Consider the following 19,117-nt stretch of genomic DNA (forward strand, 5'->3'; position numbering starts at 1 on the left):
TTGAAAGAAAACGAGAAGCTTGTCTGGTGGGAATTTGCGGAGATTTAAAGAGTGACAGGAGTTACACGGTTTTAATTGGGCTACTTATGCTTCCCCCAGCCGTTATCTAAATATCTACAAATGATCGTAGGTCATTTTTGTTTACATGGAACAATGAGGAAGCCTTTTAAAAATACGTCAAAACTTAGCGGGCATAAAGTTATTACTTATCTCGAGTGTGACTTCGTTTCTGTTTGAAAAATCAGTGCCAAGTCTAAAGATCCATTAAAACCCAGTGCAGTACGGCCGTATTTAAGCACTTTGACTGTGCCAGATTTATTCCACCCGACTCTGATGATGAAGTCTGGCCTCCAAATAGCTCCAGATTAGCAAGAGCTAAATAGAAGACGAAAAAACTGCATTTATTCAATCATAATATAAACAAATGTTTTCATTTGTGGAAAAAAAAAACTCTCATAGCTTGCCTGGTTTGTTACTCTTGATTTAATTAGTGCTGGGCACAAATAAGACCTGCTGAATGCTGACATCTGGTTCCACTGATGTGCGCTGATAGAGTTTGAGGACAAACATTTGTTTTGTTTCTTTAAAGCGGTGATGGTTTGAGATTGCCTTCCTTCAGGGAAAATTGTTTGCTGTGTGTGTGTAGGATGTTAGTTTTCCAGTTTCACCACACACTCTCATTTGGATGTACTGTAGGTCCTCACATTGTAACCTCGCCACAGTCTCTGGTCAAACTCATCTTCCTTTTGGGCCAAATCAAGGTCATGAATGCTCTTAAAGGGTGTGAAAAAGTTCAGCGATTTGTTGATTTTGCGTGAATTTCCACAATTTCCACAATAATTCACAAGAAACTGGAGGGACTAATTGATGCAGTTTGGCAGTGAACAGATAAAAACTGCTTTGAATTGATTGATAAAATAATATTTAAGCGCACTTTTATCTTGACGGTTATATTTATGTCTCCCTTTAGAGAGTATAGAGGGCCACATAAAAGGCTGTGGTGGGCCAGATTTGGCCCCCGGACCTTGAGTTTGACAACAGGTTTTCTTCCAGTATTGTCAGTATTTAGTTCTTCCTATGAACTTTGACCTGCTTTCCTGAAACCTCTGTTACTGTAACAAAAACCACAGAAGAGAATCAAGAGTAAACAGGCGGGATGAATTCACTGCAAGCCAAAGTGGTGGTGCAGTCGATATGCTAACTAGCATGAGACATCAGTTAGCAACATTTACCAAGTCTAGAGGAGAAACAAGCTCATAAAAAAACAAATAAGTGAATCATAACTTGTATATCTTTGCACTAAACTTAGTTAAAACTTCCTCATTTTAGTTAAAACTTCTAAAAATTTGCGCTTTGAGAAAGGAGTAATTCACATTAAATCTAAGCTAGCTCCTTTAGCAGCTAATTATCCAAACCCTGCTATCCCCTGTAGAGAGTATTAGGATCTTTCATCTTGTTGGGTTTTCTTTACATAACCATTATGTAAAAAAAAAAAAAAAAAAAAGGCAACTCTTTTTAGTGCAGAGTAAACCAAATAATTACTAGGAAATAAACAGAGTGCAGCGGCAAACTTAAAAAGTGCCAGCTGCTATTCTAATAATAAACCTAAGAGGTGCTATATCTTTCATTTTGCTAACGTGTTTTTTTTTTTTTGGTTTGTTTTTTGGTGTGAGAGTTGCAAAATCTTCCCCTTTTAACGTCGCTCTGTTTTACATCCCTCCCTTCATCTCTGTGATTCCTCCGTTTATTATTCCGTTTCTCCTTCATTTGGAGCTCAGTGTGCGCTGCTCAGCCGTCTACCCAGTGGGAGTAAAAACCACTGCCCAGTTTTTACTGCTAGCTGACTGATTGCATGAGCGAGTGCGACTGCACGGCGGTTTACTGCATTGTGCGGAAGTGCTGACTAGCAGGACTCTGTTTGAAATGTGTGGGATAGAGACAGAAAATAATGGCCTATTTGGGGGCTTAGCCTTCATTTACTCAGCAAATGGAGTGAGAGAGAGAGAGAGGAGAAGAATGGAGACGGTATTGAGAAAGAGATTGCGGCGTAAAACTCCGCGCTCTGACATGCCATTTAGCACCAGTAAGGCCGATTCATTAGAGCATGTAAATAACCGGAGCTCCGAATTATACCGGCTGACAAAAACAATTACAGACCAAGTTAAGCACCCAGAACAAATTGTCCAATTCTCGCGTAATTTGGTAAACACAGAGATAACCAATTGGCATGTAAATGCTTGAATTTGTAAGGAGGAAGTGGTCGGGAGTCAATGTTGCAGAGGAGAATTCAATAATTAAAACACAAAGGAGGCTTCATATTGGCGTCCCAGAGGGAATGAAGTTATATAAAATGTTTGTGTCATGAATATGAACAGCTACGGTTGAATGCAGAAGTTGTGAATCACCAAACGAAAAGATACACACACCTTGTTGTTCCTCACTGTTCGAATCAGGCCAAACTTTAAGGTCAGTTAGAATTACTAAAATGATTTATTTGGGTTTTTTAATGAAGCGTTGGAACAGTGGAGCATGAGAGCGCCCACATGTGCTTTAGAGATGTCAGAGTTTGAGAAGAATACCCCCCCCACACACACACACACACACACTTCGCTTCACGAGTCAGCAACAGATGGCCGCTTTTCCATTCACAAAGAGAATTATAAGATGAGTTGCAGGAATAAATAGGTGAGCAGGAACAGATAAAAAGAGGCAGATCAGAGGCGATGCAGAAATCTGCTCATTCTTTGTGGGTCTGTGCTTGATTTGGAAAAGGAGGACGTTTTCTTTAGACAAACTTCAAACTTGTAGCGCTTTGAAATAAGCGTAAAGACATACAAAAAAAATGGAACAGGGCCATATGTTTCAGTCATGCCGCCCACACTGAAGAAGCTGCCTTATGCAATAAATAATCAAAGAAAGATTTGGACAATGTTTTTGTTTACCAACGTTTCTATTTCTGGTCGTATTATCAACAGAAAGCAGCCTCAGATGAGTCAATTTATGTATTTATGAAATATTTTCCGGCGACACTTTGTGAGAGAGGCACATTTAAAATCCATGTTTTTTCTCCTTACAAATTTCATTTGATGCATATTTGAGCTAAAAACCTCAAGTAATAGCAAATCAACCATTTCTAGGGTAAAATAAAAACCAAGACAGCTAAAACCAGATTCCTGCAAAGGTCAACAATTGTTCACAAGAAGTCGTACACAATTTTATGTAATAGAGGAAAAAAACCTCGCCCCCTGTGAAGAAGTGATGCCAACCATAATTAATGTTTTTTTGTGATTTTATAGATTAATCTGTTTACCATATAGCTTCTCGTAATGAGCTGCATTATTCGTTAAAGTTACCAGCTTACACTCTTGAGGATTTGTTTTGGATTTCAACAGGATTTGAAGTCCCTCCCCCCCCCCCCCCCCCCACTTCTTCAAATCAGACAAAATTGGTGTCAAACGTTTGTGTAGCAAAAAGTTTTGTTTGTGCTGCTTTCATTTTAAAGATATTAAGAAATGTTTCCAGAGGTCATGAAAGGTCAACCAGCCCCCTCCCCCCATCTTCTTCAAATCAGACAAAATTGATGTTAATCATTTCGACAATGTTTGCGCAGCAATTTTTTTTGTTGTTTGTGCTGCTTTGGCTTTGAAGATATGAATGAAATTTCAAAGGTTGTTTTGATTTTGTAAAAGTGTGGGCGCTGGTTGACCTTTTGACCTTTAAACTTTCATTAATACCTTCAAAGCCAAAGCAGCGCAAACAAAAATGTCGAGTTGATTGACACCAATCTTGTCTGATTTGAAGAAGGAGTGGGGTTGTGGGGTGACCTTTCATGACCTCTGGAAACATTTCTTAATAACTTTAAATTGAAAACGTGTGCTGCAGAAACGTTTTGTCTGATTTGAATTTGAACCTCACTCAGGTCTTCAGGTCTTATTACTTGGGATATTGTAATTTAATACAAGTAAATATTTTGAGTTGTAATTATTATATCATAGAGATTTAGTTAATATTTGTTTCAAAAACTGTTTACATCCCATGAGAAGCAGAAGACGTTTGGTTAGCAAAAGATGGAGGTTTTTCTTTCCGAGAGAGATTTTTTTTCTTCCCTTTGCTTCAACACTGTCGTGAATCATAACCGTTACGTTTGATTTGTTCACCAAAGTTCGTCTTGATAATTGATCTGGCTCCTCCTCGTTGTTGGATTCGACTAAAATTACGACGTACACGGCAAACAACTTTAATTCATTTCGAGCAGAGTGCAGTTTATAAATCAAACTGTTGTATGTAAAGGGACAAAATAATCCAAGTTTGTAAAAAAAAAAAGAGGAAGAAAGAAAGAAAGTAGAGCTATAAGGGAACTCCATACTTTGTTTTTTGTTTTTCTTCTCAAGTCAGAAACAGGTTGCATTTCACAGAATACTCAATGCATTAAACAACACCGCACTATTTTTCTTTCCTTCTCTGCGACTCCTACCTCTTTGCATCTATTTTCCTTTCTTCCTCTTTTTATCTCTGTGTACTTGTGAGTGTGTGTGAGTGTGACTGCAGTCATGTCAGAGTAAGGCCGGCTGAAGCCCTTACAGCAGTCAGCTTCTTTGATGTTGAGCCCTGCCGAATTAGGCCATCACCCAGCGGTGCTCTGCTGACTGCCTGCACCCACACACTGTCTCTCGCACACAAGCACACACACACCGACATGCACACCCACGCACACACACACAAACAAGGTACACACATACCAACCAAAACAAATGCATCCTGGCAGGAAAGCACGCACATTGAAAATGAAAAGTTTCTGTGCCGCTGCTCACACAGGACACACACTCGGCAAACCCTGGGATGATGCGCTCAGAAATCAACGTCCACAAACATTTCATCACTCTCAACCAACGCTTCACACCCGCTTCTCCTGCGCGCGTCTCTTTAATAAACATAAATGTAAATCTTCACGAGCGCCTCCCCTCTGAGGCTTCTGCACAATGGCGCGTCGAAGAACCAACGCGCAACACCGACGGACGCGCGTGCAGGCGAAATGTAGGACAATCGGAGGGAATTTATTCAGAATCGCAGGAGTACAGGCGAGGATGCGTTCCCTTTTTGGGAATCGGCCGCCTTGGAAAGCTTCCCGAACCGGCTGGTCATACTGTATGAAATGGACAAAGCGCCATTTTTGCTGGCTGTCGCCCTCCGTTGTTTACCGGAGAGTTGGATTAAAAAGCAAAAGGAAGGAAATCTGTTGGTGGATAAATAGGTAAAAAGACAGCGACATGTTCTGTAAGGAGTCCCAGTGAAAGTCTCTTAGCAAAAAGCACAAAACAGAAATAAAAACCTATTTAAAGGCAAAATGAGGCAGATATTTTTTACACTTCACATTGCAGCCACACGCTTTGACCAATTTTGATGTTACATCGTGTGATGGATCAGAAGTAAGAGGAAAATGACGATGGCAAAACCTGCAGAGACGTTCACCGAGACTGACAGGCCGGGCAGGGAAGCAGCCAAGAGGCTGATGGTTACTCTGGAGGAGCTGCACCGCTGAAAAGACAGTTATGTAACCATGAGTTTCGCGGTGTGGTGATGCTTTTCTTGTGTGAGAGTTGATGGGAAGAAATCCTGGGAAAAAAAATAACCATCATATTGGGGCACCTTCAAGCAGGACAGCAACCCTAATCATCTGGTTAGCATTACGATGGAGTAGATAAAAGAATTATTTGTGTTAGAATGGCCTAATTAAAGTCTAAATCCAATCATGAATACGTTGCACTATATCCAGCTTGTAGAGACAAAACTGGCAGACAAATTATGTAAAAAAGGAGGAACATGTTGGTGTCAAACTCCAGGGCTGTCATCAAGGAATCCACATGAAAAAAAGAAACTGCATCGTTTTAACTTGTGACTATGCAAAAATTATTCAGCCTTTCTGCATTATTTTTTATTTTTTTTACTCCCAACCATAAGTCCTGGCAAGAGGGAGCGAAATAAACTGAGCTATGAGGAACATGCCATGTGACAGCTGTTGAACTCAACATTGCAACCCCTCCGTCTATCCACTCCACTTCCTTTTTATGCGTTTCTTGACATACTACGAACGTCAAACGTCTGCAGGGACAACATGAGACGTTAGGAGGGGCTGAAACTCTAGAAACTTGAGAGATAAAATGTTTTACTTCTTGCTTTGAGAACACAGACGACCTTCGCTGCGGGGTTGAGTTCGCTTTCCTCTTAGATGAGGATGCAAGCAGGAAAGTGATCAGAGGGTGACGTGTTTAGCCAGCCAGGACTTGTTAGTTACAGTTTTGACTCAAGTAGCAAATCTATTTGTTTACCTGTGGTTGACATGCCTGTAAGAGCTTTCTGTTTTACACCTTTACTTTAGAAGAGGAATTTTAAACTGCGGGATGAATGTATGCGGTTCCTGTGTGCCGTCAAAGCCATCATCATCAGGAGCTGCTAAGCTTTCCCAGCTAAAAATGTGAAATCAAGACGCATCATGTTTACGAACTGTGTGTTGCTTTAAATGTGTTTCTTGTTTGGTGTGAGTGTTAAGACAAGGAGGGTCAAATATCTAATCTATCACTGTGTCAGTTGTTTGTAATTGTAAATGAAAGCTGAAGTTCTATTTGCCGATTACCCAGAGCAGTTTGCGGGCGATGAAATGTTTTGGAATTGGAGATTTGGCGATTGAATTATAAAACTATTCTTTCCAACTCTGACCCTTTTTCATGCACGATGAGGGACATTTGTGTGTCATACGTCCTCTGACCATCTGGCTGTAGCTGAGTTTGAGCTCATGTGTAAAATAGTTTGGTATTTCATTGAACAGGAACACATAAAAATGCTCCGATTAAATTTTACATGTTATATGTCTAGTTTGACCGTTTTTCAATCAATCAATCAAATTTTATTTGTATAGCACATTTCAGCAGCAAGGCATTTCAAAGTGCTTTACATCATAACAAACACAAAAACACAAAGTCATGCAACATAGAATCAACAATCAAAACATTACATTAAGTCAAGTCCCATTGTTAGATTCGTAATTGATTCCATTTCAAACACAACTCTAAACAGGAGGGTTTTAGTCGAGATTTAAAGGCACTCAGTGTTTCAGCAGTTCTACAGTTTTCTGAAAGTTTGTTCCAGATTATGGTGCTTAGAATCTGAATGCTTTTACATGACTTTTACATAATCACCAAGCTGTTGTTGCCAAATGTGTTCAAAAATGACCTAATCTGATTCACTGGACAAAATGAACCTTGAATTTGGATTTAAATTAAGTGTTAACACCAGACTTTGATTTTTGTAATTCCTTATTATTATTATTATTATTATTATTATTATTATTATTATTATTATTATTGTTGTTGTTGTTGTTGTTGTTGTTGTTGTTGTTGTTATTTTTTTAAAGATATAAACTAATTTAATCTATGTAGACATGGACCAGAGTGAGATCATCTTGAGGTACTGAACACATAAAAAGATTTAAAACAACAACATAATATGATCTAGTTGGTTGTATTTAAAAAGGTTCACCAACCAGCCTGTAGTTTGTCAAACAGTATTTTTAACAAGTGACTTTGAAAACAATACAAAAACTGACTTTTTTTAGGTAGTGAGAAAATAAAAAATGTAAAAGTGACAAAAAGAACCAGACAGAGTCGACCTGTTTTACTTTAACACTCTGGTCACTTTGGGACTTCCTCCAGAAATCTCTATAAACTGACTGTAAACCTGAGAAATGGCAGCAGGTAAAAGTTTCAGTTTTAAAATTTTACTTTTGCAAAAGGCCTTGATACCCGTAGCCTATTTTTATTTTTTTATCAGTCATTATAAAGCTAGTCATCGTTCTAAATTAAAAAGAAATAAAAGATGTACCATACAAATGCCATATTTGCTGTTCTGCTAAATACGTTTTATTTGTTTTGTATTGCCCTGCTGAATGAGGAGTCTGGAAATCCCATTTAGCAGAGAAAGATAAGGCTGGTCTGCGCATTACAACATCTATGCTGTAATAAACAAACTCTCTCTCTCTCTCTCTGGCGGCCTGGAACAGCCCTCTGGTCAAACTGGAGACCGGCCAAGGACCTTTCCATCAATTCACTGCTGGTTTTTTTTATTTTATTCTTTCTTTCTCTCTCTGTCTATCTGCGCTTTTAGTTTTCTCTGTTTTTCAACTCCCTCTGTCTATTTCTCTCTCTCCGTCCACTTAATTATTTCCACTGTTGCCTCTCCAGTATGAAGACGTGGTGCGGGACGGCCTGAGGAGCCGAAACTACTACTTACATGTTACGTAATCGCCACAGAAAAGCATAAAGCGCCACCAAAGCTACCTTAGCTCGGAGAAAGTTGCCCAACTTCACGTTTCTGTCCGAGTGAGGAGAGCAGGTGCTCGTCGCAGAAGACAAAAGCCGACTCGGTCCCACGGCGACGCGCAGATACAATTGCATCACGCAGCCGGGCCTCCCCTGCGCGCCGCGCCACACATGGCGCGCCGCGTCGCTGCTGCATATCAATTACACGGGGAAGTGAAGATCTATTTCTAATTCAATCAGTCAGCACTGGTGTCACATTCCTCGCTCTCTGGCTTCCTCCCTGCCTCTCCGAAACCATTTCCCGACTCGCCCGATTCTGCGCCGAAGCGTTTCGGTTGGGAGCGTTTGTTTGTGCGCCAGAGTCTGAGTCTGCAACACCACAGCCTGCTGGGAACAAATTTATTTACGTGTAATTGTTGTGGAGATGACATGAGAGAGGAGCCTGGAGGCAGTTTTAGGTTAAAGTTAAAGACTCGGTGGTCGTCTTTGGTTCAGCATCTGCCAGCTTTTTGAATCTGTTGGGTTAAAAACAAACTCAAACCCATTTGTTTTTTGTCTTGGTTACTCAGTCAAACATGTAACATTCTGGGCTTTGGTTTACTTAACATTACTGGCTTAGGGTTTCAGTTTAACCCAATTAATTAGGATTTTAACGAATTCTCTAATGTGTTCATTAGAGAAACACTTGGTCAAAGAAAAAAACTGTCACTGCGGTGGTTGGTTTTTGCAAACATTAGTAAATAGCAAATAGTAGCATGCATGTCAAAACAGTTTGTGTCCAGGATGTGTGGTGTCTGCAGAGATGTTAGTTGCCCTTTTCCTGACCTAAGACCTGTACAAGTCAAGGATGGTCAGCTGTGACGATCCTCTCTGTATTCTATATATCTGCTATTAAGTAGGGCTGTTGTAAAAGGATACTTTAGTACTCTATCGATTATCTTTACGATTAATCGAGTAATCAGATCTCTCTCTCTGTCTCTCTTTGCCGTTATGCTGCTGGCACTGAACAACAACTCGTAGGCGGAAGTGAGCGCGATGCCCCACACAAATAATGATTAGCTAAATAATAAAACATAATTTTACAAAGCTTCGAGGATGATACATTTTCCTCAAGGAATTTTAACGATTGAGGTACTCGAATCATTCCAGGGATCGTTACAGCCCTACTATTAAGGCAACCAAATATAGAATAATTCATTACCTGGATTATAGAACAAGCTATATTCGGGTTCAAATGAATTAGTTTTATTCATTTTCTATACATTCAGAATCTCGCCTGTCAAGGGGTATTTTTTCTTTTCACTGATTCTTGTTTGCAGTTTCACTCTTTCATCAACCTGAATTTACTTTCACTTAGTTTACCTGGGGATACTAAAAAATGTTTATAATACCTGCACTCTAGGTTTTTTCTTTGCATTCTTGATTTGGTGCAAACTTGATTTTTCCTTTTTTTTTTTTTCTTTTTTTATAAAAATCCTCAGCAGTGCTTTGAGGTCATGATGTACCAGCTTCTTTCTTTACTTTTCCCAAAGCTCTTGCTTCCTTGTGAGAAAATGACTCACTCTATTTTCTCTCTCTCTGTCTATCTCTCTTTTAGATCACAACCACTTGAACAATGCAGCTCTACCCCCGCTGGGACCGGCCATGGCCTTGTCTCACCCTCACAACAACCTGGGAATCGGCTTCAATAAGTACACCTCGCTCAAGGCCGTAGGTGAGTTGACCTCCGCAGAAACACCGACGAGCATCCGCTCCGACTGCACTGAAAGCGGCAAATCTTTCCATCTGCACCATTTGGATATATTTGTGAATGCTAACGAATACAGCTACTGATGTAAGACGGAACAAGGTATGCAGAAAAGGTGGGACGGAGTGAAAAGCGGAGAAAGGGGAAGCCTCCTTTACGGTAACGGGTGTCATCGTGGGTCATCATTCATTTCTGAAGGCTCAGTCTGATGCCTGACTTTCATATTGCAAAGGATTATTGCAGTCATGATGTGAATAGTAAGACTGAATTCACCCGTTCACAAGAAAAAAATATCCCAACGTCCTGGTTTTATTACCTGCCTGGTTTTAAATACACATTAATTCCACCTGCTGGAGTTTATTCTAGCTCTTTCATGCAGAACAATAGTGGAGTGCTATTAAATCGAGTTTAATCATAATATCACATGATTCTTGCAAGTCACGCCAAACACTGCCACCTGCTGGTCAACAAGTGGAAGTAAAAAAACTGTTTCCAACCAACAGTCAAGTCAAAAATGTCTCCAGCAGCTGGAGGACATTTAGGATAAAAACTCTACTGGTAAAATATATATTGGTGACATCAATCATCAAATGACTATTACAGTTGACTGTTTGCTGTTTTGCTTTGTTTTTAAGAAAATGCAGCTGGTTGAGGCTGAACTACATAGGCGCAATGCTACTTGAGACCCTATTCGCTGACGTTTGAAAACCTTGCTGCCTATTGGCTACACCCCAAAGGACAGATATCAGTATGTTAGCTTTTACGTGGGACAGTGTATCGATGTATATGTAGTTTATGTAGTGTTTGAGGCTGTTATGCAACAGCAATTCTTTGTATCCTCCCTGCCCACAGCTATCGGCATCCACAGCGAGGTCTGTATTTAAACTTCTGATTTCAATCGCACATATCCTACCAATATGTGTATGTATTTTATTTCATATTTAAGATTGACTGAAAAATTGTTATTGTAAAATTAAACATAAAACGAATCCTCAAAAATACAATTTGCCTCCTAATTTGTCTACACAGAGCGCGAAGCTAAAATACCAGTTTTAAAAAGGAAATCTAAATAGGAACATTTAGAAGTACAACCAGTTTCCAAAAATTCACGTCTTTAGCGTTACCCAAATGGACCTTACCAAGCTCCGCCCAGAAACGCCCCTCGAAAGTCTCACGTGACTGCATGTCTCTCAAACAAAGCCTCGCAGTGCTTAGCTTCTATGTGTAATTTCATTTTGACTGACTCTCTGTAGAGTATTTCTGAGTTGATTAGTGTAACATTTCTGCCGGATTTTCTGCCGGTCCACATTGCATATTGATCTGTTCAGCTAACGTAAGACTGTGTAACAGACAGGCTTCAAGGTGGAGAAGTTGAATCGGTACTGCCCTTATGCTTTACTTGGCTGAAAGGTTTTTATAATGGATGTGTTTATTATTGACTTTCTTTTTTTTATTCACTAAACACAAAGAAAGCAAAGCAATAATACTTACACCAGCAGACACTCCTTTGTTCTTATTGATCCTACGACGGTTGAGCTGCAAATGCGGTCGTGCACAACCTTTGATCCAAGCAAGACATTCCGTTTCAGATTTTGGATATCTGTGAATTTTAGTTCCACAAATACGATCAGGATACCTGACATCGCCTGTACAGATACCCCACTGACACTGGAGAACCATTCTTTTTCGAGTCCTGACGCAAAAACTTTCTGCCAGTCTGCTAGTCCATAATGTACATAAGCATGTGTTTACTACAGTAGCTTGCGTTTGTGAGACGGTCAAGCACGTGGTAGCTGCGCTGTGATGTAAAATGGGCATTAGCCAATGAAACGCGGCCCCTGTGGTAAGGTCCATTACGCTTTTGCAGTAAAAGTTACATTTCTTATTGGTTCTTACACGTGTTTGACGTGCTCTCGGAGGGCCGGTTCCACCGGATCGGACCTCAACTCTGCCCAACATAAACACAACCTCCACTCAGACCGACCCGATTCATTAAACCTTTTTCATACATTTCATGTGTGCAGATAGAAAAAAAACACTCTTCATCTGATCACTGCAGACAGAGGAGGGCGTCGTAACAAAGATGGGGGAGGACAGCCTGACACGTGTGTGTGCTGCTCAACATGAGAGCGCCCATAAGAGCAGGAGAGAAACACATGAGCTGCAGAGCCCAGCGAGTCGGGGACAACACGGTTTTGAAGGGCAAACTGATAACTCGCAACAGAGATTTAACAGAAGTAAGAATAACACAGAAGTGCAATTAAAGCAGCAAGTAGGAAGGAGGGAAGGGGAAGAAAGACTGTGAGCTGCGGCTGAGGAGAAAACAGAGACGCTCCCGTCTCATTATTCTGCTCTGTGAGTGAAAAACAAAGGCTGATTGCAGCTGCAGCAGAGAACCAACCACTCCAAAATGAGCATCAGACACATTTCACCCCAAAACACTTCAAAGTAACAAATCCCTCACACACCGAGGTGCAATATGCTCCGTTCTCGCTCTCTCAGTTTCTAAGTACTGAGCTCAGTCTGAGGACTTGCATTCTCCTCTGTTTGCTACCTGCTCTTAGCAGAACAATGTTACAAATATAAGGACAGACAGCACAGAGTTTTTTTTATTATTGTCTTCTAAGCCTTATGCATTACTTTGTATATTTCTTTATTTTGTTTCAGTTTTCATCTTATGAAGAATACTGACATTTTCGAAGAATGAAACATACCCATGCCAGTAGGTGATGTTAAAGCTTAACAAAAAGAAAAGTCTGCGCCTTTTTAATTCATTTTAACACCGTTCATAACGTTGTACTTCCCATTTAGCAAGAGGTGTCCAGTGTTGGATTGAGGATCATTTTCTATCCATTACATTTGATTGTCATGGTTTCCAGTGGACATGATCTAACATGTCACAGCTATAGTTCATTAGATACATTGTGCATATTTAATACACAAATATGGAACCTGTAAAATACAAACTGGATGGATGAATGCCTTTTGAATTTTGACAAAAGGCACAAATGCATCAGGAGACGTTAGTTTGGCTAAATATTCACGCTAGTGCCAACTTAGTGACTTTGTCATCTTTTTGATTTAATTTTTACTTGTCCACAAAAACATTTCCATCATAAATAATTCAAGTGTGAAATAAATGGAAAGTTTTTTGCCAATGGAGTTTTATATTAAACCATATGTTAGCTAAATGTTTAGGAAAATTATAATTGAAACTGTTTTTGTGTTAATAAAGTTTTCACAAATCAAAAAGTGTGTTTAAAAACCAGTCTAGATTTTTTTTTTCAGTACAAATGAGAGTTATAAAACAGATGTCAACGTTAGCATTGTTAGCATACTAACAATGCTAGCCTAGCTATGAACAGTAGCTGACAGGAGTGTTGTTAACATAACCAAAAGGAAATCTTTATTAGTCCATATCTGTCTTAATAACAAACTAACAAGAACTACGTCCTTGAATACTTCAAAATAAGAGTCTCAGACATAGCTTCCTGTTGTAAAGATTGAAACATTCACCTTTATATCAAAGATTTAATTGCGTTTGTCCCCCAGCAATGTATTTTACATTCAGTCAAGAAGTTTGTTTCAGGTCAACATTTTGCACTCTTCTCAATGATCAACGAAAACGGTTTTGTTGAGGCTGGAAGCTTCTCCTTTCATTCACCCTAATCCAAATTCTCTATCAGATTCAAGTCATGACTCCTGCATGAAAACGTAAATATTACTTCTGTTAAAGAAAATTATTTTAAACCCAAATCTGCCTGAAGGTCCAACCAAATTTATATGCCGATGAGATTTTCCTTATATTTCTTTTGATCGATACAAATCAACTTTAAATATGCATTTTGGACTGTTCAGTTTTTTCTAAAAACAACTTTTTTCTTTTTTTTTACACTTTTTTCAACACAATAGAAAATAAAGGAATTTGATCAATATCTTTTAAACAGTCAAACTGACCAGCATTTTTCTCTGAATTTTCCGTTGCTGCCATTCCCCCCCCCCCCCCTCCCGCCCCCCAACAAAAAACTGTCAGCAAATTACAGCGATAAGAAGCAGCAAATACTCCCCATTCATCTTTTCACACCTGCTTATCGGCTCCCTCACTGGGTAATAAACAAGCCACTGGGTCCAGAGATCCTCACTGTGCACACAAAGTCACGGCTAGGGCACAAAACAGTCTGGATGGGAGAGCCGACCCGTTTGCCAGGTGAAACAGCAGGTCCTGTGGACTCAGCTCTTTTGAAATCTTTTTTAATAAAACACGGTTGGCCGGCGGCAGCGCAGATTAATCCTAATCAGAGTTGAGAGAAAGCAGGCTTCAAGATACGTTAACCCAGATTTAATTTTTAGGCAGAGAGCTTTGTTGACGGTAATCTGGAGGTAAATCAGAAGGCCTCGCAAAATAAATTTGGTGTCAGACATTTGTGAGGATAAAAGACAGAAGGGGATTTTGGCCTGGTGTTTGGTCGCGCCACGGCCAAATATCACTTTAATGCTACTTCGATTAACTTCCTTGAGAAGTTAACGCATCAGTGGCAGAAAAAAACTTTTTCATCCAAAAGTGGTCCATCAGCTCTTACGGTTGAATGTGGAACAGCTCACTCCACCTTTCAGCTGGAGAGAAAACTCGGCGGCAGCATAAAGCTCAGTGGACTCCGTCCCATCAGTATTCATGAGAAGCGTGATTATGCTTTCCAGGTCTTGGCGATAAAGACGTCTGTTTAAAACCGAAACTCTCTCAACTGTGATTTACCTCTCAGGCGCGTTACAGTGGTTCAATGATAAGTTTTGATAAAACAGATTACAATTAAATTTAGCTCTAAAGGCGCGCAGAGCTAAATTTAAAGCATATCCGCAAATAGGAGGATTAGGAATCATACCAGGACGTGGCGTGACAACGAAGCTTTGCCAGAAGGAAACCACGGGACCTTGGCACAAGCAAATTTAATATACCTATGTTAATTAAAGAAGTAAGACGAGAACAGGTGTGCTGGCAGCCAGAAAATGCAGGATAACGGGTTGCAGAGGAAGTGAGAGAGTAGAATCCAAATACCAACGTAGCGTATGGAGACCATAGCTGGTGGGATCGACGTTTGTTTTTATTTATCAATGCCGTGACTCTATAGACGTGCAGAATACGCAACAACGGTTTGAGACACGCCGACGTGTGTTATTGATCAGACTTCTGTAAGGAAACAAGATTGCTGAATAAGGGGTCCTGTTGCAGTTTGAAGCCTCTTGAGTTGCCACAGAAAGTGTTTTTTTTTTTTTTTTTTTTTTTTTTTTTTGTCTTTGCCTCGGGTCCTGAGAAACGTTGGTTTCAAAAGGAGCCAGAAATCATTAAACACATTGTCGTTGAGAATGGTGAGGGAAGTTTTAAAAAAAATGTATCTTTGATTAGTGATTTTTATCGTTTATTCTTCAACTTTGCATTTCTTCTTGACCTGTGCAGCGCTTTGGTTGCCTTTGGTTTTTTAAAGTTCTTTTTTCTTTCTTTTTTTTTTACTTTTTGGAAACAATTTATAATATGTTTCTAAAAATCTATACATTAACAGGGAAAGTATGCAGAACAGGCACCGTAAACAAACACCTGCCGAGTAATAATCACATCCTGCATACAGAAAATGATTTGAACATAAATGAAGTCGTTCTGCATGTCGTTGCCGCAATGTTATTAATTAGCATTTTACAGATGAGGCACTCTTAGAATAACTCCTTTAGCATAATGTACCGCATTACAATTAGTCCAAACCGGAGCGTGTTGTAAAACTCTGAAATTCCTTCTGCGGCTCCAGCTAATGCATGTATAATGCAGTGGCTCAGACTAAACCCTGGGGCATTGTTTGAGGCTGCCACTGGAAAGAGAGCAGTAGCTGGTGCTTAAGACGAGCAGAAAATATGTGAAACACGACGTCGGAAAAACCAAAATCAGATTCGGGAGAAAGGATGACCAGATGCGAGACTCTGTGAACTGAAGAGGACGTTGAGTAATCCTGTCACAGCGAATCGTGCCGTCGGCTCTGCCCGGTGACAAACATGTGTGGAAACACTTAAGTGGACAGCAACAGCAGTCGTTGTTGGAAGGGAGGGTCTGTTTAATTCATTATCCCTGTGCTGTCCCAGATTTTTCCAACAGCAGCGCGCTGCCAGTTCACCTTCAACGGGAACCGCAGCGGTTCGCAGCTCTGCTCGCACAGATTAAACGTGAAATCATTCATTTTTCACCGGCTGAACACGAAGCCGCGCACCAATCGGTCGGACCGATCTCATCTAGCCTTTGGCAGCTTATTTGCAATCTGTTCAGTTTTCTTGCAGAAACTTTATTGTAACTTCGTTTTGTTTTCATCAGGGCTTCCCTAGTTTACAACAACTTTATAAATGTATGTATATCCTGCTTCAGCTGCCACAAAGAAAAATTGAGTCTCAAATATTTATTGAGAATTTGCTTACTGAGATTATGTTTTTATTTGTGACTACTTTCACTATGACTACGAGGTTTGTGCTTGACGAAATTCTGATTCTTGACTTAATCACGACAACATCTGCGCTGTTTTGATACTTAAATCTATAATAGTCAGAAGTTACAGGAAACACTGCCACTCGTTTGTCTCTTTTGGGAAGAAAGTAGAGCAATCTGCAACAGGACATTTCATTCTACCCGTACACAACTTTGATGTTTTGTGCCCACATGATTTAAAGTGATATATATTCTACTAGTCTGTTCTAAGGAAATGTGGTTATGAGACTCCAATAAATAATATCTTATCAGCAGGAGGTTGCTTAGAGTAGTTCTGGTTTGATCATGGCGTCATAATCTGTAATATTTCAGAGAAATTAAGTGGCCACAATTGGGTTGAGGTGAAAGGATAGAAGTGTGGTGTAACATAAAGTATTAAGATAGTCATAAATCCAGCTATATCTAAGATTTGACCATTTGTCCTTTGATATAATAGCAAACTGTCAAGGTTACACTTAAGCTCTTTGCCAATAACCGCTGGAAATGGGCACCAGCCCCATCTGTGACTCTGAGCAGACTAACGGATACAGACAATGGATGGATGAATCGATTGACTTGACCGATTTATTATCAAGTCAGTTATCTGTCTTCTCGACTAATACCAAACGGCTTAAGAACGTAGGTAATGAAGGGGTTTGTTTGTGGATACAAAATGCAAGTAGGAAAGGAAATGGCGATTCACTAATTGATCAGTTGATGACCCTCTAAGGGTCTCTGTGCCTTCATCCATCTATTATTCTGCATCAGTAATCACACTAAATGTAACCAAAGTCTTTATTTTGTTCTTTTTCCCGTTTTCCCATCATGCAGACACAGGTGTGAGAGACTACTACAAGAGCTACCCAATGGTAGATTACACCCACCGCCAATCCCCTCCGACCTTCCAGCCAATCAACTTCCACCCCAAGGACAAGCCCTTCCTGCCGCCTCCTGACGTCCACGCACCTCTCGCCATCACCATCAACGCCTCCCAGATGCCCAAGCCCAAGATCTCCAAGACCAACACGCACCCGCTCACCTCCAGCTCGGCCTTCAAAGCGTGGGACCCGAGTAAGAGCCACATCCCGCACCCGACGGCAACCCACATGGGCATCAGCGCGCAGCAGCAGCAGCACCACCCCATCCAGCAGCAGCACCACCAGGCGCTGCACCAGCAGAACAGTCGGCGCCAGGCCTACTCCAACAAGAGGCAGTTCAGCATCGAGACGTTGCCCGAGCTCTTCTCGCAGCCGCTGGGCTACGGCCACTCGCCGCACATGCACCCCAAGCACAAGGGACTGGCCACCAACAGCAAGACGGAGGTGACGGTGTGAGCGAAACGGGAGTCGAGGGGAAGCGCTCCGATATCCTTTATATCCACAGCTACCATGTTGTGTAGCGAGCAAATATCACATCTGGGATTTTTATGAACTGCATTTTCCTCAGCATTTTTAACTGGAACAAAAAATAACAGCGCACGCGAGTGTGTGTGTGTGCGGCATTTGTATGTTTCTGAGACCACCGGATCGAAACCCCAACGGATGAGCCGTGAAGGTGACGTAGCAGCAGGTGTCAGCTGTGACCCTTTGAGCCTGGCAGCTTTTCTAAATAATTGAGTGGCCTCTTGGTGCGTTGACACACCTCTCTGGATTGTCTCTCTCTCTCAACTTTGCCACATTCAGCTCCACTCTGTAGCCGCTCTCCACCACGTCCATGTGTTCAGATTCCACTCAGAGACTTTTCTTACCCTTAACCCCAAAGTCCAGACTCCGAGGCTATGAGAGAAGCCGGCAGGGAGACGTTTTTTCCTTTTTTTTTATGCCCCTCAAAGTTTGGCTTCTCATCAGCTGAAACAATATCATTGGGTTGTCAGCTCTCGTTGCCCTCCAGTCTTTTTAAGAGTGAGATATCAGCCTTGCAATTCATACCAGAGAGGAGGGCAGGAGACGGGAGTGAGGGTGGGAGGCATTCATCTCAATCCAGAGGCAAACGCGATGAGAAGGGATCCAAACCGCGTGCAGAGCCACACATGCAAAACGTGCACACGCTCGTCAAATTTTACCGAGAGTCTCTGGCGATGTCAGGAAGCCCGCAGACTCCACATCTACTCCCCTGGAGACAAACAGAAACACAATTTTCTCTCAAAACTCTAATTCTCCTAGACTTGTGAAATGAATCAGTGAGCTGTCTCATTGGGAGCTAGAGCTTGATGATGTTTTTATATATATATATATATATATATATATATATATATATATATATATATATATATATATATATATATATATATATATATATATATATATATATATAGCGACTGATGCTTTAAAACAGGACAGAAAAGTCCAATTTGTCCAGCCAGATCACTGTGAAGAGGAGCTTCACAAACACACCAGAGAATCCGTCAACTGCATATCTGGTGTTTCTATTTGGGTTGAGTACATTCTCTAAGATTCCCCTTGCTATTTTCATCTCCATATATATAAAGTTCTTTGTAAAAAGTATCTGTACCCCTTGCAGTCGGAAGCACAAACGTTATTGCGTCAACAATTGCTAGAGAAT

At 40.7% G+C, this 19,117-nt stretch overlaps 1 protein-coding gene and 1 long non-coding RNA gene across 3 annotated transcripts in view; one reads left to right on the top strand and one right to left on the bottom strand.

Annotated features, from left to right (window-relative positions):
* The window catches only part of LOC103468561 (uncharacterized), a 67,661-nt gene extending 58,719 nt beyond the window's left edge, over nt 1-8,942 (bottom strand). For both annotated transcript variants that reach the window (XR_001776881.2, XR_534233.3), the window contains exon 1: nt 8,331-8,942. This is a non-coding gene — a long non-coding RNA (uncharacterized LOC103468561). The remainder of the gene's footprint in view (nt 1-8,330) is intronic.
* LOC103468563 (protein shisa-8) overlaps nt 1-18,783 on the top strand; it is an 87,306-nt gene extending 68,523 nt beyond the window's left edge. The window contains exons 4-5 of the mRNA XM_008415697.3: nt 9,910-10,026; nt 17,387-18,783. Coding sequence (XP_008413919.1) covers nt 9,910-10,026; nt 17,387-17,889 — 620 coding nt within the window. The 3' untranslated portion in view covers nt 17,890-18,783. The remainder of the gene's footprint in view (nt 1-9,909; nt 10,027-17,386) is intronic.
* The last annotated feature ends 334 nt before the right edge of the window (nt 18,784-19,117 follow it).

This window comes from Poecilia reticulata, chromosome 8 (assembly GCF_904066995.2).
Source record: "Poecilia reticulata chromosome 8, P_reticulata-male-v2, whole genome shotgun sequence".
Classification (NCBI taxonomy): Eukaryota; Metazoa; Chordata; class Actinopteri; order Cyprinodontiformes; family Poeciliidae; genus Poecilia; species Poecilia reticulata.